The following is an 18,311-nucleotide window of genomic DNA, read 5'->3' as shown; positions in this document are numbered from 1 at the left end:
ATGTGTTGTTTTTTAATGTTGGAATAAATTTATAAAACTTTTCTTATTTGTCTTTTCTGATCATCTAGAATTTTATTTCTGGTCAGTTTTATTTGAAAATACTATGATTAAGTTGGACAAAGCCCTGTTAATTTTAAAAAAAAATACTGTATTCCTGGCCTGGTAGTTTTTCATAAATAGAAACTCAATATAGATGCAAGACTGCTGCTCTGACTTTTTATCCAACTTTATCAGGTCATCCTACCATTAGTAAACATTGGATTTAAAAATTTGAAAAATGCACTTTTATCATGATAAAGTCCATTTTTTTGCAATGGACATTTGCGTCAGTCGTGCATATTTCAGTAGTGCTGTATGCACAGACACTGAAAACAGGCCATTTTGATACGTGGGACGTCATATTAGAACAGCAGTCAATGGCAGGGCTGACTCACTCATGTTACCAACATTTAGATCAGCCAGTCAGTCAAACCTGTTTGCTTTTAAGGTACAGTATTGTAAGAGCCTGAAGAAAATCCATGTAGACCCCACAATAGCAGCACCTGGCCTGGAGTTTCAATGTGGGACACTAAAGCTGTAAGGTAGCACTAACTGCCATTCTCCTGTGCCCCACTTCTTTGAAAACATGCAACAGAGAAATGAAGACTAATAAATAATTTTCCAGACCTTTTAAGTACCAGGGTGTTGTACCATTTTAGCCATTATGAATGTAGTGAAAAGTCAAGCAGAATGGCACCTTTTATTGGCTAACTATTGGCCCTAGATTACAAGGGCCCTGAGTTGTCTCAAAAGCTTGCATATTGTAATCTTTTTAGTTAGCCAATAAAAGGTGTCATTTTACTTGACTTCTCCAGACCTTTTAAGAATGAAAGATTCCTTTTTTAATTTTAGAATGTGGGAATTCTGCAGCAGGAGTCAGCTGCTTTTACTTAAAAAAAGAAAAAAAAAAGCATAAAGTGGAGTCAGCACACTTGGCAGTGGGAAGACAGTGGCTCATTAATTAAAAGTCAGAGCAGACTTGTCTGATTTAACTCAGTAGACCGGGTGGGTTGGACCATGAAAGGCCTCCTCAGATGCGCAGCACTCTTTCTTCTCTAGCAGCTGCTTGAAATCCCAGTGTAAAGTAAATCAGCCGGGTTTCTCCTGACTCTGCACTTCACACCTGCTAGGGAAGACAGCTGAGAGAGTGACAGAAGGACGGACATTGGAGAGAAGGAAGGAGGATCCATCAAAGCTTGCGTATAAGAAAAGACCTTCAGAGCTTGCATCTGGCATCGTTATCTAATCTGCTGTAGGAACAGACAGCATTTGTTTGTTTTTGGCAAAAAAATAAATCAGATATACTTTAAGAAGAGAAACAGAAACATGCCTAGGAAATAGGGAGTTGGTTAGAATTTAGGAATTGTGATTAGTGGCTCAAATGATGTCCCTTTTTCATTTTCTTCCATATTATCAATCTATTATATTTTTCTTGAGCCCCCTTATTCCACTGGGTGGAGTGGTGGCTCTGAAGCTAGGGTTCTGCACTGGCAATTGGAAGGTTGCCGGTTCAAATCCTGTAAACGTCAGAAGTGTCTCGACTCTGTTGGGCTCTTGAGCAAGGCCCTTAAAATGAAATTTCTCCGTCCTGGGTATGACATTAATCTGCATCCAGCCCTGCATGTAGGCTCTCCACCCTGCAGGGAAAAACCTGGGGATTGGTGGCAGAATTGGTTCTCTAGCCACCATAAAAAACCTCACACTGGTTCCAGTCCATCTGAACTAGTGTGGTGCTGTGGTATCACGCGTCTCATGGATGCACTTGGGTCCTATTCTGGGATCTTGAGGTGGTTTGTCATGTTGTGGGTGCAACAATGCGTTGTATCAGTGCGTGCTCCTAACCTCTGCCTCTCTCTCTTATTCCACTACACAGTTCCCAGTGAGTCAGAACTGGACATAAGACAACAACCATCAATGGACAGGGCAAACATCCAATGCTTACAAAATCTATTCACTACTATAGTAACGGCTTGACTAAATAATGTTTTTAAATTAAGTCATCCATCTGTATATTGTTAACCGGTTTCTTCTGTTACATGATCATTTCATACGGAGTTTCTTCTTTAGGCTCAGCTTTTGCCCAAGCTTTTGGGTTGCTTTCAATGGTTGTTGCACTCACTTCCACCAATGACTCTTAGAATTAGTTTAGCACCTCCTCACAAATTGGATATAGAAGAAGGGGTCATTTTATCCATCCATCCATTATCCAACCCGCTATATCCTAACTACAGGGTCACGGGGATCTGCTGGAGCCAATCCCAGCCAACACAGGGCTCAAGCAGGAAACAAACCCCGGGCAGGGCGTCAGCCCACCGCAGGGCACACACAAACACCCATACACCAAGCACACACTAGGGACAATTTAGGATCGCCAATGCACCTAACCTGCATGTCTTTGGACTGTGGGAGGAAACCCACGCAGACATGGGGAGAACATGCAAACTCCACGCAGGGAGGACCCGGGAAGCGAACCCAGGTCTCCTAACTGCGAGGCAGCAGCGCTACCACTGTGTCACCGTGCCGCCCTGGGTCATTTTATCCTCTCCATAAAGACACATACTGTCAGATGTATGGAATTAATCTTACTAACTTATCTACATTTAGTTTCCAAACTGATTAAAATATTTGGTACAATTAAAAGTGCTGTCACCTCATAGCTGTAGGACACTGGGTTCAAGCCACAGCTCGGTCTCTGTGTGAAATGCGTTTCAGTTTAATTCTTTTGGTTTTCTTCTGAAAAAGATATGCAGGTGAGGCAGTGGTTGCCATCCGGATTGGTTTGGAATGAATGTGAATGCATCCTAAAATGGACTGGCATCCTTTCCAAGGTTTGTTTCAGCCAAAGATGTTGGGAAAGGCTTTGTCTACCCATATACCCTGAATTGGATAAGTGGGTTCAGGTAATACAGTAGATAGATGAATGGGCTAAATCAATGTGGATATATTACAGCAGCGCTGAGGTAAGAATCTGCTACAACAAGTGTGATGGTGGCACCACCCAGCATTTAAGAACAAAGACAATAGCCTCATGTGAAGAAAAGGCTGGGAAGTGAGAAGGCATAAGTTTGTGCTAATCGGAGATGGGCATGACTCTCTGAACCCTCCAGAAAATTATCTAATGCTTCAGGGCATAACAACACAATAGCAACCAAAAGCAAATGAACTACAGTGTCATTCAAGAAAAACACATTAAGGGTGAACAAAAACAAGAAGCGAAAAATAATTACCAGCCTTAAAAAAAACGTAAAGAAAATCATAGAATTGGATACTCGATATTTCAAAACCCTCAAAGCAAAATAAAAGACCTAATAACAAACAAGAAAAGATGTATAAAAAAAGTTAAAAACCAAACATAATCATAACAATGATAGAGTACCATAAGCTTATGGAATGTTCTACTAGGCAATGTGGTAGACAGCGGTACTATGTAGACCTTCAAAATTCCACTTGACATTATTTTGGAGAAATTAAGTATATTAAGTTAAGCTGTTTTAAATGCTTTTTCTCATCAAGATTGACCTGATGTTCTAATGTTCCAAGAAGGTTGTAACAATTTAAGCAAAACAGAATGAAAGGCTTGATTTTCATACTGGATTCATATACACAGATAATTTGCATTTAGTGCCTTAGTCCTTAAATAGAGTTAGTGCATTTACTTCACACATCACACCATCATCCCATGACGAAAATGACAATAGACATCACTCCTATAAACATCATAGCCACAGTGTCCATAACAAATACAAACTACAAAAATGAAAATTAGATATTCATTAACATGTCACTTATCTAATCTTTTTCCCCACAATGTACTAAAGGCAGGCATTTGTGCTTGGAAGAGATCAATTAGGTCCTAATGAACGATCCTTACAAAATACGGAAGCAAAATAGTGAAAAATAATGAAAAAATAAATTCTGCTGATTGAATTATTGTTTTTTCTACAATCAAAGAAAAGGGCACTTTGGCCAATGAGTAGCTTGAGCTACTGTAGCCATCAGCCTGTCAAACAGATTTAGTGTAGCAAAATAAGGAAAACAAAGACATCTTTCTTTAGGGGGAAAAGAAAAGGACAGCCAAACTCATAAACTAATACCTTTTTCTAGATTAGTTAATCTGCTCATTAAAATCTTTAAGAACAAAAGCAAATTGTAGCAGAAACAAAACAAAAGCCAAAATCAAAATTCTATAAGAAGTATATTTTAGTTTCACATAAGGTCCTTCCTTTAACAAGGTAAGCTTTGGACTCTAACGTGAGCAGCCATTTTATATGTCTTGACTGTCATGATGTCACAGGTCACATGTTTCATGTACTTTGCAAAATCACGGCACCACAGTGATCAGAAACACAAAATAACAGTATGCACAAAATTTAGAAACACTGACTGGCAGTGCCAATGCATACAAACACATAAAATAGTGATGCTCATGGAATATGAAATACACAGATGATGATGAGATCATTGAAGAAACAATGAAAAAAATAATTACATGCTCCTGAGAATGATAAAGTGGTGATGGTGAGGGAGAGTAGACATTTATGGGGTTTCCCAGCTGGTTGCCATATGTTTTTGACTGGGGGAGTGGCCTTCTTCTTTCTTCTCTTGGGACACCAGGATGGTAACCATAACTGCTGTTAAAGTCCTTGACTGCTATAAGAGCTCTTCAGTTAGCACTGCGAGAAATACTGTTGAAGTAGCTGAAGATGCAAGACCATTTAATATGTTTTCCTTAAATTCATCCTGTCTCTTACTTGTTTCAACTGCTATAAAAAGTGTTTTATCATTGTTCTGCCAAGTTGTAGAAAACAATAGGCCACAAAGGGAGAATAATCGCAGGTCAGAATATGAAACAAATAAAGTGTAATCAATACCAGGGAAAAACAAGTCAAGCAGATGTCTAACCTTATCAAAATCAAACTTAGAACACAATGAACACAAAATCGTTGCCATAACCTGAAAAACCTTAAATTGCAATTAGATTAGTCAGTCTTGGACTTGGTGGCATAAACCATTGCCCTAACGATGTCACATGATGTGAGTTTGGGGGATTCACTGTTTGGCGACCCACAATAGCGGTCATATACAAAATGGCACTGCCCCTAATGGTGACTGGTAAATTAAAAACAAAGATGTATTTTTATTTTCCCATAACACAAATTCATAATGGAAATAATCAAATATTTGAAATCTGAATATTCAAAAGTGTAAAAAACGGTCCAGAAAACTATTGTGAAAGAATAACTTAGCATAAAACATTTATAAAATCTGGAATTTTAAATAATCCTTACCTGTAATTCACTGTCTGCTAAATTTTAAATTGCCAAAGGCACCAGCTCTGCTCTGTGCTCAGTGATATCCTTCCATCCATTTTCTAATCTATTATTCAGTTCAGGGTTCTGAGGAGCAGGCCCAGTATGCCTTAATTGTACCACCATAAGTTACTCTCCACATACTCCATTACAATGTTTATCAGGGTCTCAAAGCCCTCCCCTTAATGAACCTCCTCTTTGCTTATTTTTCAGAAGCCTGTCTGTCTCATCCTGGAGTCCCAATATTTCATGATGCCCTAAAGGTATGATCTCCATATTTTATTGTGCTACTACATTAATTATTAAACAGCCTGGGGTGCACCAGCTGCTCAAAGTTGAAGTGTTGAAATGTTGCCACATAATTCTTTCCACATTCATAGCATCATATCAAAGCATCTCATTACAGTTCTTGTGCCTCCCTATTACGTTTGGTTGATTTAAAGCATGCACCTTCAAGGCAGCATCAGGTTGATAGCAAGGAGGGAATACCAACGATGATCCAGGCTCCTTAAAGGACTATGTGAAGGAATGTCTTAAGTTGTTGTGGTGCCCTTGGAAAACAACACAGGAATGCAAGTTACTCCTCTCTGCTGAAAAGGTCTTGGAAGTGTCTTTCAGAAGTTGATGAGCTACAGAAATGCTCTGACAGTTGGCACATGAAAAGGAAGAAAACAGGTGACAGATAATCTCATGATGAAAAATAAAAGCTAAGTTAGAAATCTGCCATCTTTATCAGTTGAGTAGTTAAACAAACAGCCTCAGCTTCTCATGGGACACTAGGCCTGTAGGTTTCAAATGGACCAGAATGAGTGTGGCAGTGAACATTTTTTGCAGGTCATTGCTTGGGAACAGTACCTCAAAATGCATTTGAGATTGTTCACATACTGCCCTGGGCAAAGGATTAGGAATGGTGCCACCTTTTAAAGAAACTATCATAATATATAATGCGATCACTTGGTCTGTGAAGTGTGGTAGCATATTATACCCACAGAACCTGAGAATTGTTGCAAATCCCGATTTTATCAAACATGTCTCATGTTAGGGAATCCCATTACTACCATGCACACATTCATTTTTAAACAATAATCCAATTACAGGGTCATAATGAGTTATAGCTTATTCTGGTAGCATTTGACACAAGGAAGGAACCACTCATTCACACCAGATCTCAGTTAACCAACCCTGCAAGTGTTTAGGATGTGAGAGATGTCCAGCATATTAGGAGAAAAACATTCACAGGAATGGGGAACACAGGAGGCAACTGGAACCGTGACACAGCAGTGCTAATTACAGCTATGCCACCCAGCCCTTAATAATTACATATCTTTTCCTCCACACATTCAGCCATCCATCCATTTTGTAATTACACTTTTGCAGTAGATTCAGAAAGTATTCAGAACTCTTCACTTATGACACGTTATTGTGTTGTAGATTTAATTTCAAATTGATAAATTTGTCATTTGTGCCCATCAATCTACATTCATTAAACCCTGATGAAGATTTACAAATTTATTAAAAATCAAACACTGAAATCCCTCATTTATATGAGCATTCAGACCCTTTTCTGTGACACTAGCTTTTATTCGTCCCAGAGATGTGTCTAGAACTTGATTGGTGTCTGCCTGTGGCAAACTGAATCGATTGGACATCTTTTAGAAAGGTCCACACCTGTGTATGCAATGCCTCACAATTCACACTGCATGTCAAGACAAAAACCAGGCCATGAAGCCCAATGAACTCTCTGTTGACCTCTGTGGTAAAACTGCAACGGTATGAAACAATTTCTAAAGGTTTGAGTGTTCCCAGTAGTACAGTGTTCTAAATAATGGTGGAATGGAAGAATATAGAACCATATACACTCTTACTAGAGTTAGCCATCCAGCCAAACAGAGTAACCAAGCAAGAAAGACCTTGATCAGGGAGGTGACCAAGAACCTATTGGTCACTCTTCAGAGGTTCAGTATTCTTCAACTGAGATGGAAGAACCTGTCAGAAAGATGACCATCTTAGCAGCACCCCATTAATCAGGTGTTTAAGGTAGAATGGCTAGAACAAAAGCCACTCTTGAGTAAATGGCATAACAGTAGCCCACTCAAAATTTGAAAGCAGAACTCTGAGACCAGGAGAAAAAAGACCTGGTCTGATGAGACAAAAAATGATCTTTTAATGGCAGAACACGAAGCACTATGTCTGTTGAAGAACTTGCCTAATACCATCTCTACGATAAATCATGGTGGTGGCTGTATCATGCTATGGTGGTGCTTTTCAGTGGCAGGTATAAGGAGACTGGTCAGAACTCAGGGAAGGATGAATGCAGCCAGATACAGAGAGGTCCTTGAAGAAACCCTGCTCCAGAATATATGTGACCTCAGCACAATAATAACTCGAAGCACACAGTCAAGATAAAGCTGAAGTGGCTTCAGAACAACTCTCTAATTGTCCTTGAGTGGTCCAGCCAAAGCCCACACTTTGACCCCATAGAACGTTTGTGAGGAGACCTGAAGATGGCCGTTTACAAACGATTCCCATCATTAGAGGATCTGCCATGAAAAATGGAATAAACTGCCCATATCCAGAGACTTACTGAAGAAGACTTGAAGCTGTAATTTGTCCGAATGGAGCATCTACAAAGTATAGATTTAAGGGTCAGAATACTTATATGAATGAGAGATTTCAGTTTTTGATTTTAATAAATTTTCACACATTTCTAAAAACATGTTTTTACTTTGTCATTATTGTTATTGAGCGTGGATTATTGGGCAAAAATGGCAACTTTATTCATTTAAAATTAAATCTACAACACATTGAAGTGTGCAGAAAGTGAAGGAGTATGAATACTTTCTGAATCTACTGTATAGTTAAAGGTTGAGGGAAGCTGGTGCTTTAATGCCTATGCACTGAAACTGGATTAACCCAATGTTGGGCCATAGGAAATATTGTTATACATATTTTTTAATTTCAATTTCAGGGATGGTCTTGCTGCAGAAAACGCACTACAGACTTTTCTGAATTCCTCTCCATCAAGGTAAATATGTTTTATTTTCCTTAATTTTCTTCTTTTTTACTCATTCTGATGTGTGTTTAGACTATCTATCTATCTATCTATCTATCTATCTATCTATCTATCTATCTATCTATCTATCTATCTATCTATCTATCTATCTATCTATCTATCTATCTATCTATCTATCTATCTATCTATCTATCTATCTATCTATTCAAACTGCTTCTGTAAAAGGTCATTTTTTTTCAGGGACAAACAAAGTTTTGTCTACCTTTCTATTGCAGTACAACAACTTTCCTAACAGCTTGAGGAGAACTTTCTAACTACGGTTGCTGTGAGGGTGGGTGGTGTAGACTATGGGATCACCTCTGCAACTCTGTTCAGTCTCTCTGTAAATTTAGCCAAGGGAACAGCAACAAACTTCTTGTACCTGATATTTATACAAGATATTCTTGGGCTAGCCGGACCTTGACATGCTCATAAATTACGGCATTTTATTAGGAAATTATTGACAAGTAGTTGGGTTTGGCAAAGATTTTTTTTGATGTCGATGGATGACTGCACCTGCTACCTTCTTTGTTACCTCTGTAATGAATATAGTGAATATAGGAAATGCTAGAAGGTTCATTAATTAGTTATATTTATATAGTGCTTTTTAAACTTACTCAAAGTATTTTATACAGACAGTGGGGAATCACTTCAGTCACCACTAATGTGTAGCATCCACCTGGATGATGCAATGACAACCATTCCTGCACTAGAAGTCCTACACCACACATTAGCTATTAGGTAGTGGCTAGCCAATAAGGGACAGAGGACGATTAGGGGCATAGAATGACCAGGCCATGGTGGGCAATTTAGCCAGGACATTGGGAAACACCCTACCAATTTTATATAATGCTCAGGAATCTTTTATGACCACAGAGAGTTACGACCTTAGTTTTACATTTCATACTATGGACAATACCGATTTTTTAACCACAGAGGCATTGGTATCCAAACACGAACCACACCCTAAGTGCCCGCTGATGGTCTCACCAACACCTGTTCCAGCAGCAATGCAAGCTTTTCCTAAGTGGTCTCTCACCCAAGTACCGGCCAAGCTTAAGATGGATTGCATGTACTGAAGTGCAGGTGGTATTTTAAGAAAGATTTTAATTGTTCAGGACACCTCTGATGCCAAGGAAGAAATCAGTCTGTACCTCAAAGTTACGAAGACTTTTTGTAACATTTCATAATCAACATGAAGAGTTGTTTTCATCCATCCATCCATCCATTTTCTAACCCGCTGAATCCGAACACAGGGTCACGGGGGTCTGCTGGAGCCAATCCCAGCCAACACAGGGCACAAGGCAGGAAACAATCCTGGGCAGGGTGCCAACCCACCGCAGGACACACACAAACACACCCACACACCAAGCACACACTAGGGCCAATTTAGAATCGCCAATTCACCTAACCTGCATTGAGATCAAAATATCTTTCATAAAGATTGTTTAGTATTTCAAAGGATGTTTGAGAAGTCATTTCCCCAAATATCAACCTCCTCAAATGTGGTGGTATTCAATGGTAGATTCTGATACTTGTTCTGTCTTTCCACTTATCCACCCTTCTTATGCAATTTTAAATATCTAAAACATTTTTAATGTAATGTATTTATGTATTTGTATGTTAACAAATAGTACTAGGGTGTTGTACCGTGTTAGCCATTATGAATGTAGAGAAAAGCCAAGCAAAACGACACCTTTTATTGGCTAACTAGAAAGATTACAATATGCAAGCTTTCGAGGCAACTCAGGCCCCTTCTTCAGGCAAGATGTATTACATCTTGCCTGAAGAAGGGGCCTGAGTTGCCTCGAAAGCTTGCATATTGTAATCTTTCTAGTTAGCCAATAAAAGGTGTCATTTTGCTTGGCTTTTCTCTATGTTAACAAATACAATTTCTGTTAATTTTCTGTCTATTCATATACTTTCTGTAATTGATTTATCAAGTTCAGTGTTATATGGGCCAGAGCCTATCCTAGCAGTGTTGGCATAAGACAGGAGCCAGTCCTGGAAAGGATTGGCAGTCAGTCACAGTCATGCTCATTAGTTGTGGGCCAATTTAAGGTTGACATTTAAAGAATAAGTTCTATATTTCTTAAGTCTGAGTTATTTTTGCACAATCATGGTACATATTAATTTTCCATATAAAATTGTATCCTAAAGTGAAGCATTTTTTATAAATTAAAAAAAATATATAGCCTGTTCTTGCATTTTAAAATACAGTAGAGGCAATAGGGATGGGATCCAATATTAAAACACAAGCCTTAAAACTTACCGAATATGTCCACTTCAAAGCAGCAAAGTTTTCAGTTTTCTGTTTCAGTTTTTTCAGCCTCTCATGTTTCTGATGCAAAAGTAAACAGGAAGAGCACCAGTAAATTTTACCACAGATTTTTGGTACTATGTTCTTGTGGTAAGGATATGTTTCCTGTTTGGTTGTCTGTGTGTAGTGGCTGTTGTGGGTGGAGTTTTGACATTTACCCAGGACACACCCCCTAATTTGCCTAATTTCTGCAGTTTCAGGCAGTATATTTTCTTACTTTTGTCTCTGCAGTTTTTCAGTGGTTATATTCTGTCATAGCTTGTAACAAATGATGCTCTTCACAAGAGTGCGCTGAGTGTCTGGTATGTTGGCAGGGCAGTAAGTATGCCTTGAAATTATCTGATTTGTGTATGCATCTGCTTTGATTCAAAATGAGCGCCAGCGGCACATGCATACTCAAATCATACTATTTTCTTTTGTAGGCAATGCTGGCACACATACTGAATCACATACAGAAAGTTATTTAATGGCAGATGAGCATTCAAATATTATGTTAATTCTTCTTCCCAAACGGCACCTACTCTTTGCCTATTACATTTGTGTTGTTATTTTACTTAGCCTATGAAGTGAGATTAATGCCAAGTGGCCGCATGTGTATTTTTAGGAAGTGTGCATGTAACAGTTTCTTTGTACTTTGTATACTATAACACTGAATGTGAGCTGAAATTATTACACTGCATTGTCTTCGATTTTTAAAAGAGCCAAGGCCACCTGCTTATCAACGCTAAGTTTGAAGTGCCAATTAACACTCAACATTATGCAGTTTCTGTGGCATGACATGTGCACGCATGGTAAAAAAAATACTGAGAAACTTAAAAGGACATTATGACAAAGTCTTGAAGTGGCACACACCAGCTGATTTACTCTTGCTGAGAATAAGGTAATATAAGGTAATATAAGAAATAAGGGCAACTTTTTTTGGGTGAGAGAACATAATTAGTAGTTTTACTGTTTCCTCCTGGTAGACTGGGACTCATGCCCATAATATGATGAGGTAGTTTTGAGTTGTGATTTGTAGCAATTTTAAATCTACTTTTAATTATTTTTATCACAGGTAGTGAAAGACAATTGGTGACAATGTGATATTTTATCAGTGTTTATTGTCTGGTTCTCTACAGAACAGAGACAACAGTTTACATGTGGGCATCAGCATTCAATAGCATTAAAACAGAGTGTGGAGAAGAGTTTTTGAAGTGAAACCGTGCCCCTGTGGGGCTGAAAGGTTGCCATGGATATAGACGATCAGCGAGGTGACATGCTTATCCATTTTCTTTTTAAAATGGCTGAATTTCAAAAAGATGTTTTACTTTTCGCTTTTTTCCCCATTCCAATATGACATACTGTACATATACACTGTTTTGCAATATGTGTGCAATTTCAAGGCATGGACAAAAACTCAATAACGTTTGGCTTGAAAAATGGGCATATTTGGTAAGTTTTTAGGTTTTATGCATTCATGTTTTAGGACATGTAGAAAATTAATATATACAGTAATTGTGACGAAATAACTTCAGCTTGAAAAATAGCAAAGTTATCCTTTAAGCAACCTTTAGCCGTCTTTCATTATTCTCACACTTTTGTTTTAACACTTAACTGTCAGGGTTGTACTCGAGGTCGCCACAACAGTGAGAAGCCAGAGGAGCCCCTAAGGCCAGACGTCTCCTCTGAGAAGGGAGCCAATGATCTTCAAAGCCAGACACAAAATGAAATCATCTTTCAAGGTCCAAAGTCAGCTGAAAAAATGCTGAAGGAAAGACCCAGGTAACACCATAATACAGGTGTAAGGAATCTGTTGAACCATCCATCCATTTTTTAATTATCTTACTGTATATAGTTTATCTTTAATTTATCATTGTTGATTTATTTTGTATATTTGGGTACTGTTTTATTATATGTATTTTTCCAGTTATTGTTTAACCAGAAAATCATACTTTGGAATTGTAGGTTACATGTTAATTGCCTGTAGTGGAGACACATAAATGCTGGTATTCTCCCTTTAAGTCTGATTTCCTAATAGAACAGAGGTTCCCAATTAGAGTATCCAGAATCGAGATATATTTACATTAGAAAGGGTAACATAAGGTGGGGTCTACCTTGGTTTGCTGAGCGTCAAGATACACTTATATTAGAATGGAAAGTGTGAGGTGTAGTCCACCTTGGAGCATCAATCACCGAGATATAGTTACATTAGAACGAAGAGCATGGGGTGGGGCATTAAATATGGCAAACACTGTTGACCCGTTTCAAGCCCTTATTGCAGGTGTAACCATTTTGTGCTCATTTTATGTGGTGATGGCCAACATTATATGCAATGCCTGCTGATAATCATGCGATTATTAGATGGTGTGATGTGTGATATATCACATGATCACTGTTCAATATAGTGGTGTGATAATACAGTAATAATCTTATCCAAGAGTCTTGATAATTCTCTGGAACAGTTTCTCTCAGAGAAGATTTTGCAATTATGGTTTTCTCAGTTGGTTAGGCTAATTTCTTGAAACACTGTTATCATTCTCACAGCTCAAGGTACATTTGTCAAAACAATTTATATGGTATGGCACGACACCACAGTTTACCTGTAAAAGCAAATTTTTCATCCAAAATTCTTAACTCATGCTTCAGAATGAAATTATTGTGTCAATGAATAGATCAATGTCACCACAACGAAAGGGTCCTTCACACTGTGTAGAACCATGGTGATCAAAATATTTAGATATTTTGTCAGTATAACAGTGGACTCTAGAAATTTGTTCCTTATCTTCTAATTCCAAACAGTCCTGTTGTACATTTTTTCACTCACATTGGATGTCCACTGTATCAAAATGTTATTATTCTAGTTTATGTATATGAAACTGAACATTATTCAGGAAATTTGAAGCTGATTTCAACAGTAAATGGTTTGGTCCACCAAAATTGCACTTTGGATCTCTTGAAGACTGATAGCATGATTATCTATAACTATGTTGCAGATTTGTTGTTCTTGGTGAGGTGTCACAAGGCCTCTTCTGCCACCAGCATGAGTTAGCCGTCTCATCTTATACAATGGGATTCAAAAGTGAACAAACTGCATGTACTATCCCACGTATTACATGAATTTCTTACTGAATGTTTTTCAGATATGCAATACCTTACTGTAACTGTCTGATATTATATTGCTGTAATGGAACAAGAAGAACTACAGCATTAAATTATACTGTAAGATACCTCCCTGGATGATGGAAGACAGTGTAGACAGGCTTACATTAGGTTGTACCCGATGACCAGCCTCTGCCATTGTAAGGTCATGGCTATTGACATGGTCCACAAGTGTGGCATGTCTTTCATCTTAACAGCTCTGTGCCTTTGCACTCTTCTGCTACTTACTCTACTTTACTGTCTTGCCTGCATAACACCACCACTGCATCTGTACTCCTCTTCCACGAGCAGGCTGTTCCCCAAGTTGCAATATTTGCCAGAGCAGGATACTCTGTATTCAGAAAGTATAAAATTTTAGTTACACTCAATCTCTATAGATGTGTTTCACAACACTCAAAACACAGTAATCCCACTTGTGAGCTAACTAAGATGTGAGAACCTTCCACCTTTTTTAATGACATTTAGGTTTCACCTGAGGACAAATTTATCAATTAAGGAGACATTACAATGACTCCAGGTCACTGCAATTGCATTTTTCTTTCAATTACTAACAAGCTTTTTTCAATTCTGAAGTTACTTTTTCAAAAGTCTTCACACAGTTTGCATTACCAACATATCCAAACACCTCCAAAATGCACTACAATCACCAAATCAGTTAAACCATATCTCAAAATTGACTCATGCTATTAAGTAACTTAACCTTATGTCTACATAAACACTGTATTAGAAAATACAAATGTCTTTCACTCTGTAAAACGTCCAGAAATTAATAAACCATGTTATAGTTATGAGAAGCAGCCCAAACACAGACAGACGGACATCGTATTTTCACCCAACACACGTTTATTATACATATTTACAAGGTTCAGTGCACAAACCCAGTGCCTCCTGCACCAATCCCCCAAAGTCCAGGCCTCTCCTTCCAGTGCCTGCTTCCTTCAGGCCGCCTCCACTCCTGTCTAACACAAGTCTTGTCCACTTCCACCCGACTCCAGTCATCGTTTGCAGGGAGGCGGCCCCTTTTATACACACCCGGATGGGCTCCAGGTGCTTCCCGATACTCCTCCGTGGACACTCCCCTGTGTGGCGGAAGTGCCGGCTGCGCTCCCGGAAGCCCTCCGGGTGTCCCCAGTCTTCTTCCCCCCAGCACTTCTGGGTGTGGCGGAAGTGCTGAGGTCCAGGGCTCTCCAGGCACTGGGGTGCCCCCTGGCGGTGACCATGGGCCCCTACAGGTTTGTGCTTCCCAGCACTGTACCCGTGGCCCCCAAAGGAACCAGGGTGGTCGCCCCCTCATGGTCTGGAGGAGGCATGAGCCCTACTCCTGTCCTCCTGGGCATCCCGGCTGGCTGCCATCCCCAGCCGCGTGCCACATAGTATATATGGGCGGCAAGACGGCGCAGTGGGTAGCGTTGCTGCCTCACAGTTAGGAGACCCAGGGTCTTCCCTGCGTGTAGTTTTCATGTTCTCCACGTGTCTGCGTGGGTTTCCTCCGGGTACTCCGGTTTCCTCCCACAGTCTAAAGACATACAGGTTAGGTGCATTGCCGATTCTAAATTGTCCCTAGTGTGTGTGTGTGTGTGTGTGTGTGTGTGTGTGTGTGTGTGTGTGTGTGTGTATGTATGTGTGTGTGTGTGTGTGCACGCCCTGCGGTGGGCTGGCGCCCTGCCTGGGGTTTGTTTCCTGCCTTGTGCTCTGTGTTGGCTGGGATTGGCTCCAGCAGAACCCCCTTGACTCTGTAGTTAGGATATAGCGGGTTGGATAATGGATGGATAGTATACTTCAATTCCTTTTGTTTTGAATAGATACTATGGTAGTGAGAATTGGGTCCAAAAGAAATGTTGGGACAGCAGTCTAGTAATCCTGCTTATTTCATTAAACAATCTAAAAAAAAATTTTAAAAAATGTAAAAAAACAAACGCATAATGGTGGTAAGCATCAGAAATGCAGGCAATAACCATCTCTTAATTCAATAGTGCTGTTTACAGTTTTTTACAATTGCTAAAGCACAATTTTGACAACAAGGCTCATTGTTGCAAATCATTTAGCACAATTCACAAAACACCTCACCCAAAGAGCAAAACACCTCACATATCCTGCAAAATGAAACACTGCAACCAAAACTACATATATAATGATCATAATCAAACTACTGCACTAAATGGCACACATGTCAGTTATATCACCAGATTTTTGTCTAACCAACTACACACTGTTGGGCAAAATGAAAAGCACTCTCATCTTTAGTATGCTCTGCCACAATACTAAAATAGTCCACATTGTAGAAAATTTGAGTGTTCACATGCACAGAAATATTTGCAGATACACACACATGCATTTATTTTTTTATTTTTCACCAAACAAGTCAGTGCAACATATGCACAGCAGATATATTTACATTGGAGCGAACAAAAATATGCTCAGAAAAAACAGTAAACTGAAAAAGAAAATGTGCAGAAGAAATATATAGAAAAAAAAGAGGCAAGAAAAATAATTAGGCAGCATCTTGCCTCTCAGCTGGGTCTGGCCACAATGCCTCATCCACATCACAGGCAATATCTTCCCTTGCCAGACATCGAGGGAAGAAGCGCCTTGAGTGCCTTATCCATTCCTGAATCGCACCCACATCAATTTCATCACATGCCTCGTCCATAGCCTGCACAAGAGGCATGCGCACATAGGGCTGCCGGTCGTATACCTTCCACCACCATGCCGAAAAGAACTCTTCTATGGGGTTCAGAAATGGTGAGAATGGTGGGAGGTATTGCACGAGAAACAGTGGGTGGTCAGCAAACCAATTTTGGACTGGGGCTGCATGATGAAAGCTCACGTTGTCCCATACTACAACATACCGGGTTCTTGCATGGTCTGCATCATTCATACGCTCTGGTGGAATGAGAATGTTATGGAGTCTGTCCAGAAATGTTAGAATATGGCCTGTGTTGTATGGTCCAAGGTTGGCATGACGGTGGAGGACACCATGCATATTGGAGATGGCAGCGCACATTGTGATGTTCCCACCACGTTGGCCAGGAACATCTATAATGGCTCTGTGGCCAATAATGTTTCTTCCCCTTCTTCTGGTCTTTGCTAGGTTGAAACCAGCCTCATCTATGAAGATGAACTCATGTGGGATTGCATGAGCATCCATTTCCAGTACTCCCTGAAAACAATGAACTAAAATTAGTCAACATGGTGTTATCCAGTACACTGGGAAACAATGTTGCGTGTAATGTGCTGCAGTCAATATTGTACTTACATCCACATATACTCGTCTGAGCTCTTTGTTTCTTTGAGAGTTTCTCTCAAAAGGCACCTTATACAATTGTTTCAGGCTGATTTGGTTTCGCTTGAGAATGCGAGCCAATGTGGACAGACTGACTCGTTGAATGTTGGTGAATATGGTGTTGTCTTGGATGATGTTGCTTTGAATTTCTCTTAATCTGATTTCATTATTCTCCAAGACCAAGTTTACAATGGCAGCTTCCTGTACCCCTGTGAACATTTCGCCCCTTCCTCCACCATGGTTGCATCTCTCAGTCCTTTACAAAAACAAAAAACAAAAATATAGGGCTTGGACAATGCAGCCTAAAGATTCCCCCACAGTAGAGTAAATTGGACAGGAAACTTGTACAGTTAGTGTATGACATTAGCCATTCATGAAGTACACAGGTGTCACCCAACTGATACACTATGACATGGGGTGTACTACACAGTGTGAAAGACATTTTGGTTGCATACCTGTGCTCCAGTCTAAATGTCCAGATGACAGAGGCGACAGTAAAACGGCTCAAGTTGGGCTGCACTCTATGTCCAGCCTCTTGCATTGTCAGCCCATGGTTGATGACATGATCAACTAAGGTTGCTCTGATTTCATTTGACAGTTGCTGTCTTCTTCGCCCATGACCTCCTATACCAGCTCTACCCCTACCTCTCACTCTTCCTCCCCCTCTCATCCTCACCCTCCCTCTTCCTCTTCCTCTCTCTGCAATGTCTTCCATTGTTCTTGAAAAAAAGGTGCTCACCTGTGGTCTTTTGATAGTGCTTACTTCCTGATTGAAGTGGTAACAATTAACCATTGAGGTGTTTGGCCAGGTGGCACATATATTGGCCAATTAGCTCATGTTCTGTCCTTTTGAATGGCAGTGTGTTGTAATGGCAAACATGTGACTTTATGTCAGATTGTTGTGTCTTATGCAGAGAACCGTGTTCAGTGCATTTAGAAAGTGCCATTTTGAATTGCAAAATGTGTGTAAAGCAGGAAATGTGTTTAGAGTTTTAGAGACTTGAGAAGAGGTTTTGCTCTCTGTGTGTTAGTTTGAATAATTGTACTATGCATGTCATTTTGTGTGTTAGCAATTGTGAAAAACTGTAATTGAGCAAGTCATGATTTTGCAGAGCTTTGTCTTTCGGTATGGCTCGAACAACAGTGAGACACTGCCTTACTGGGATGCCC

The 18,311-nt window shown here is 39.7% G+C and overlaps 1 protein-coding gene across 1 annotated transcript in view; it reads left to right on the top strand.

Moving 5' to 3' along the window:
• Positions 1 to 18,311, top strand: part of zgc:92429 (uncharacterized protein LOC445063 homolog) — a 51,346-nt gene that overhangs the window by 1,602 nt on the left and 31,433 nt on the right. Inside the window, exons 2-4 of the mRNA XM_051935119.1 lie at positions 5,562 to 5,611; positions 8,317 to 8,373; positions 12,321 to 12,481. Coding sequence (XP_051791079.1) covers positions 5,562 to 5,611; positions 8,317 to 8,373; positions 12,321 to 12,481 — 268 coding nt within the window. The remainder of the gene's footprint in view (positions 1 to 5,561; positions 5,612 to 8,316; positions 8,374 to 12,320; positions 12,482 to 18,311) is intronic.

The sequence above is a fragment of the Erpetoichthys calabaricus genome, chromosome 12 (genome assembly GCF_900747795.2).
Source record: "Erpetoichthys calabaricus chromosome 12, fErpCal1.3, whole genome shotgun sequence".
Lineage (NCBI taxonomy): Eukaryota > Metazoa > Chordata > Cladistia > Polypteriformes > Polypteridae > Erpetoichthys > Erpetoichthys calabaricus.
This window is presented reverse-complemented; position numbering and strand designations above follow the sequence as displayed.